At 39.9% G+C, this 7500-nt stretch overlaps 1 protein-coding gene across 1 annotated transcript in view; it reads left to right on the forward strand.

Annotated features, from left to right (window-relative positions):
* Positions 1–7500, forward strand: part of LOC138978027 (anoctamin-7-like) — a 46385-nt gene that overhangs the window by 13335 nt on the left and 25550 nt on the right. The window contains exons 5-6 of the mRNA XM_070350646.1: positions 5865–6033; positions 6698–6863. Coding sequence (XP_070206747.1) covers positions 5865–6033; positions 6698–6863 — 335 coding nt within the window. The remainder of the gene's footprint in view (positions 1–5864; positions 6034–6697; positions 6864–7500) is intronic.

Here is a 7500-nt window from a genome sequence, read left to right on the forward strand (position 1 = left end):
CCATTTCGGCGCATATCCTACTTTTCACGGCCTATTATTCCAAGTCACACGGGTATTTTGGTGGACATTTTTATCTATGCCTATACAATTTTGCCAGGAAAGACCCTTTTGTCAATCGTGGGATCTTTAACGTGCACACCCCAATGTAGTGTACACGAAGGGACCTCGGTTTTTCATCTCATCCGAAAGACTAGCACTTGAACCCACCACCTAGGTTAGGAAAGGGGGGAGAAAATTGCTAACGCCCTGACCCAGGTTCGAACTCGCAACCTCTCGCTTCCGAGCGCAAGTGCGTTACCACTCGGCCACCCAGTCCTTTTTTATATTTAGTCAAGTTTTGACTAAATATTTTAACATCGAGGAGGAATCGAAACGAGGGTCGTGGTGTATGTGTGTCTGTGCGTGTGTGTGTGTGTGTGTGTGTGTAGAGCGATTCAGACTAAACTACTGGACCGATCTTTATGAAATTTGACATGAGAGTTCCTGGGTATGAAATCCCCATACGTTTTTTTCATTTTTTTGATAAATGTCTTTGATGACGTCATATCCGGCTTTTCGTGAAAGTTGAGGCGGCACTGTCACGCCCTCATTTTTCAACCAAATTGGTTCAAATTTTGGTCAAGTAATCTTCGACGAAGCCCGGACTTCGGTATTGCATTTCAGCTTGGTGGCTTAAAAGTTAATTAATGACTTTGGTCATTAAAAATCTGAAAATTGTAAAAAAAAATAAAAATTTATAAAACGATCCAAATTTACGTTTATCTTATTCTCCATTATTTGCTGATTCCAAAAACATATAAATATGTTATATTTGGATTAAAAACAAGCTCTGAAAATTAAATATATAAAAATTATTATCAAAATTAAATTGTCGAAATCAATTTAAAAACACTTTCATCTTATTCCTTGTCGGTTCCTGATTCCAAAAACATATAGATATGATATGTTTGGATTAAAAACACGCTCAGAAAGTTAAAACAAAGAGAGGTACAGAAACGCGTGCTATCCTTCTTAGCGCAACTACTACCCCGCTCTTCTTGTCAATTTCACTGCCTTTGCCATGAGCGGTGGACTGACGATGCTACGAGTGTACGGTCTTGCTGAAAAATGGCATTGCGTTCAGTTTCATTCTGTGAGTTCGACAGCTACTTGACTAAATATTGTATTTTCGCCTTACGCGACTTGTTGGACTTTAGGTCTTGCAGTGCCAAAGCTTCGTGCGATGAGCTTCGTGAAGTAGGCTTCGCAAAGTTGACGTCTCCCAAATAATATCAGGCTTTACCGCTTGGCTCCATTTCGTAATCAATGGTATGGGCACTGGTCGTGTTTTTGCGATAGAATTAATTTATTTTGGACAGATTTTGTGGGAAAGGATTCAATTGGACGAAAAGAAGCTAGGCTAGTTCGACACTTTCGATGGTCTTTGAGGTTTCTCGCATGTCTTTGCAACAGTCACTTTAGGCTTTGCTCGGAACGATTGTTGTGCCCTTCTCTCAATAAAAGACGCGGGTCTTTCTGCGCAGGTGTGTATCCGTGGACACTATATTACGCTGTATTTTATGTCTGTAACCGCCCGACACTGCATGGCAATATTCTTTGTTTTTATAAGGACAGTACAATTTTGAATCTTGAGTCATTTTTTAATGAAGATCTGTGAACCATAGATGTTGATCCCATTGATAAATGCTTTTCCCCTGGCCTGCGGAGAAGGAATATATATATGGAGCATTAACACGGATTGCTTGCCGCGCTGCGACCCATCAGCGTGACAATATCCCACCCCTACCTCCAGCACCCTCATCCTTTTGGCTTCTTAGGGGGTTTTGTTTAGAGAAGGGAGAAGCACACTTTTTAATGTAAATGAGGTACAGGAAGAGGACGCAGCATGTTAGGTCTTGAATTCAAAACAAAAGAAATGTAAGTTTTTGGGATCTTTAAATATGGACAAAACAAAACGTTACGTTCACAAGTATATCGGCCCAGCTGTCGTTTGCGTGCACAGACAAACACTAATTACACAACACTTATCTTGACCAACACTAATTACACACAACACTTATCGTGACAAACACTGATTACACACAACACTTATCTTGACCAACACTAATTACACACAACACTTATCGTGACAAACACTGATTACACACAACACTTATCTTGACAAACACTGATTACATACACACAACACTTATCTTGACAAACACTGATTACACAACACTTATCTTGACACACACTGATTACACACAAAACTTATCTTGACAAACACTGATTACACACAATACTTATCTTGACCAACACTAATTACACACAACACTTATCTTGACAAACACTGATTACACACAACACTTATCTTGACAAACACTGATTACACACAACACTTATCTTGACAAACACTGATTACACAACACTTATCTTGACCAACACTGATTACACACAACACTTATCTTGACAAACACTAATTACACACAACACTTATCTTGACAAACACTAATTACACAACACTTATCTTGACAAACACTGATTACACACAACACTTATCGTGACCAACACTGATTACACACAACACTTATCTTGACAAACACTAATTACACACAACACTTATCTTGACAAACACTAATTACACAACACTTATCTTGACCAACACTAATTACACACAACACTTATCGTGACAAACACTGATTACACACAACACTTATCTTGACAAACACTGATTACACACAACGCTTATCTTGACAAACACTGATTACACTGTCACACAACACTTATCTTGACAAACACTTATTACACCAGGGGCGGATCAGTTCATTTTATGGGGGGGGTTTCCAAAAGTATATTGTGAAGATATGGGTGTGAAGGCGCGAAGCGCCGAGCCGACGGCGCGAAGGGCCTAGCTTACTTGGGGGGTCCGGGGGCATGCCCCCCCCCCCCCCGGAAAATTTTGAAAAAAAGGATGCAAAATGGTGCAATCTGGTGCATTCTGAGGATGATGATTACCAGTTTCAGGCAGCAGATTTTGTCACTGATTAATACCCCCAAAATTGAAACCAAACCCAAAAAAACATAAAAAATATTTTTATTTTTTGGCTGGGGGGGGGGTTCCGGGAACCCCAGAACCCCCCCCCCCTCGTCCGCCCCTGTACACAACACTTATCTTGACAAACACTGATTACACACAGCACTTATCTTGACAAACACTGATTACACACAACACTTATCTTGACAAACACTGATTACACACAACACTTATCTTGACAAACACTGATTACACACAACACTTATTTTGACAAACACTGATTACACAACACTTATCTTGACAAACACTGATTACACACAACACTTATCGTGACAAACACTGATTACACACAACACTTATCTTGACAAACACTGATTACACACAACACTTATCTTGACAAACACTGATTACACACAACACTTATCTTGACAAACACTGATTACACAACACTTATCTTGACACACACTGATTACACAACACTTATCTTGACAAACACTAATTACACACAACACTTATCTTGACAAACACTGATTACACACAACACTTATCTTGACAAACACTGATTACACAACACTTATCTTGACCAACACTAATTACACACAACACTTATCGTGACAAACACTAATTACACACAACACTTATCGTGACAAACACTGATTACACACAACACTTATCTTGACAAACACTGATTACATACACACAACACTTATCTTGACAAACACTGATTACACAACACTTATCTTGACACACACTGATTACACAACACCTATCTTGACAAACACTGATTACACACAACACTTATCTTGACAAACACTGATTACACACAACACTTATCTTGACAAACACTGATTACACACACAACGCTTATCTTGACAAACACTGATTACACACAACACTTATCTTGACAAACACTGATTACACACAACACTTATCTTGACACACACTGATTACACACAACACTTATCTTGACAAACACTGATTACACACAACACTTATCTTGACACACACTGATTACACACAGCACTTATCTTGACAAACACTGATTACACACAGCACTTATCTTGACAAACACTGATTTCACACAACACTTATCTTGACAAACACTGATTACACACAACACTTATCTTGACAAACACTGATTACACACAACACTTATCTTGACAAACACTGATTACACACAGCACTTATCTTGACAAACACTGATTACACACAACACTTATCTTGACAAACACTGATTACACACAACACTTATCTTGACAAACACTGATTACACACAGCACTTATCTTAACAAACACTGATTACACACAACACTTATCTTGACAAACACTGATTACACACAGCACTTATCTTGACAAACACTGATTACACACAACACTTATCTTGACAAACACTGATTACACACAACACTTATCTTGACAAACACTGATTACACACAACACTTATCTTGACAAACACTGATTACACACAACACTTATCTTGACAAACACTGATTACACACAACACTTATCTTGACCAACACTGATTACACACAGCACTTATCTTGACAAACACTGATTACACACAACACTTATCTTGACAAACACTGATTACACACAACACTTATCTTGACAAACACTGATTACACACAACACTTATCTTGACAAACACTGATTACACACAACACTTATCTTGACAAACACTGATTACACACAACACTTATCTTGACAAACACTGATTACACACAACACTTATCTTGACAAACACTGATTACACACAATACTTATCTTGACAAACACTAATTTCACCAGGGGCGGATCAGTTCATTTTATGGGGGGGGGGGGGGTTCCAAAAAGTATATTGTGAAGATATGGGTGTGAAGGCGCGAAGCGCCGAGCCGACGGCGCGAAGCGCCTAGCTTGCTACGGGGGCCGGGGGCATGCCCCCCCCCCCCCCTCCGGAAAATTTTGAAAAAAGGATGCAAAATGGTGCAATCTGGTGCATTCTGAGGATGATCATTACCAGTTTCAGGCAGCAGATTTTGTCACTGATTAATACCCCAAAAATTGAAACTCAACCCCAAAAAACATAAAAAAAATATTTTTATTTTTTGGCTAGGGGGGGGGGGGGGTTTCCGGAAACCCCAGACCCCCCCCCCCCCCCCCCCCCTCGTCCGCCCCTGTACACAACACTTATCTTGACAAACACTGATTACACACAACACTTATCTTGACAAACACTGATTACACACAACACTTATCTTGACAAACACTGATTACACACAACACTTATCTTGACAAACACTGATTACACACAACACTTATCTTGACAAACACTGATTACACACAACACTTATCTTGACAAACACTAATTACACAACACTTATCTTGACCAACACTAATTACACACAACACTTATCGTGACAAACACTGATTACACACAACACTTATCTTGACAAACACTGATTACATACAACACTTATCTTGACAAACACTGATTACACACAACACTTATCGTGACAAACACTGATTACACACAACACTTATCTTGACAAACACTGATTACATACACACAACACTTATCTTGACAAACACTGATTACACAACACTTATCTTGACACACACTGATTACACAACACTTATCTTGACAAACACTAATTACACAACACTTATCTTGACAAACACTAATTACACAACACCTAAATAAAGACAGCTGAGTCGATATATTTGTGAACGTAACGTTTTGTTTTGTCAATAATTTAACGTTCCAAATACTCACCTTGTTTGTTGTTTTTCTTCTGAATGTGTGACCATTGGCTGTCTATTTGTTTGGGGATTTCAAAACAAAAGGTTAAAAGCTGAATGTCTTGTGCAGGTTTCTAGGCAACGAAGACCACGAGAACTTCTTCCCGCCTGTTCAACGTCATCGCATACTGAACCATATCTTGTCCAGCACTGTGTACGGAAAGAGGAAGAAGGCCGAGGTCGGCATCGAGAGGTTGATTGAAGACAAAGTCTACTCTGCAGCCTTCCCCCTGCACGATGTGAGTGTGGGTGATTGGGGTTGGGGAGAAGGGGCGTCGTGTGTGTGTGTGTGTTCATTTTGTGGATGTGTTTTGTGTTGTGTGTGTCTGCGTGCGCGCGTGTATGTGTGTGTGTGTGTGTGCGTGTGTGTGTGTGTGTGTGTGCGTGTGTGTGTGTGTGAGAGAGAGAGAGACCAGTAAAGATACTAGCGCACACTGCACCCGGACCCACCCCCCCCCTTCCTCCTCCACCACCCACCTCCCTACCACCACCCTTTCTTGGCACAAATGTATGCATGTGCGCGAGCATGTGTCAGTTTTTCTGTCTGTCTGTTTACACGTGAACAATGTTTCATCCCTATTCATATTATGCCTGTTATTTTCCCTTTGCGATCTTATATAGTCGTTGGATCTTTTGATCAAGCGTATAATATTAAGTGAATGTAAGCGCTTAAGACAACGATATGTTACGTTACGTTATTTTGTTAGAATGTATGCATTTGATGTTTAAATAGTATGCTTTATTGATAGTTAATACATAAAGCGCGGAGAGCATAGATTACTGTGGTTAGCGCTATATAAGCTGTTGCTATTATCATCATTAGCATAATTATGTGACGATAAGCTTTAACAGTCGAAGTCGTATTCTGTTCATGTTACAAAACATGCACGCACTTCTGTACAGGGTCCCTTCGAGAAACCGAAACATCTGATGGCCGCCGAGGATTTGAACCCTCGACAGGTGTTGTACGAGTACTGGGCGCGCTGGGGATGCTGGTACAAGTACCAACCGCTGGACCACATCCGGGACTACTTTGGGGAAAAGATTGGCATCTACTTTGCTTGGATAGGTGAGTTCTTTCACAATCTAAAAACAAGTCGCGTAAGGCGAAATTACTACATTTAGTCAAGCTGTGGAACTCACAGAATGAAACTGAACGCACTGCACTACTGTGTGTGTGTGTGTGTGTGTGTGTGTGTGTGTGTGTGTGTGTGTGTGTGTGTGTGTATGTGTGTGTGTGTGTGTGTGTGTGTGTGTGTGTGTGTGTCTGTCTGTCTGTCTGTCTGTCTGTCTGTCTGTCTGTCTGTGCGTGTGTGTGTGTGTAGAGCGATTTAGAGTAAACTACTGGACCGATCTTTATGAAATTTTACATGAGAGTTCCTGGGTATGATATCCCCAGACTTTATTTCTTTTTTTAGATAAATGTCTTTTGTGACGTCATATCCGGCTTTTTGTAAAAGTTGAAGCGGCACTGTCACACCCTCAATTTTCAATCAAATTGCTTGAAATTTTGGCCAAGCAATCTTCGACGAAGGCCGGCCTTCGCTATTGCATTTCAGCATGGAGGCTAACAAATTAATTAATGACTTTGGTCATTAAAAATCTGAAAAATGTAATTAAAATTATTTTTTTATAAAACGATCCAAAATTACTTTTATTTTATTTTTTCATCATGTTCTGATTCCAAAAACATATAAATGTGTTAT

Source organism: Littorina saxatilis, linkage group LG10 (genome assembly GCF_037325665.1).
Source record: "Littorina saxatilis isolate snail1 linkage group LG10, US_GU_Lsax_2.0, whole genome shotgun sequence".
In the NCBI taxonomy this organism is placed as follows: Eukaryota; Metazoa; Mollusca; class Gastropoda; order Littorinimorpha; family Littorinidae; genus Littorina; species Littorina saxatilis.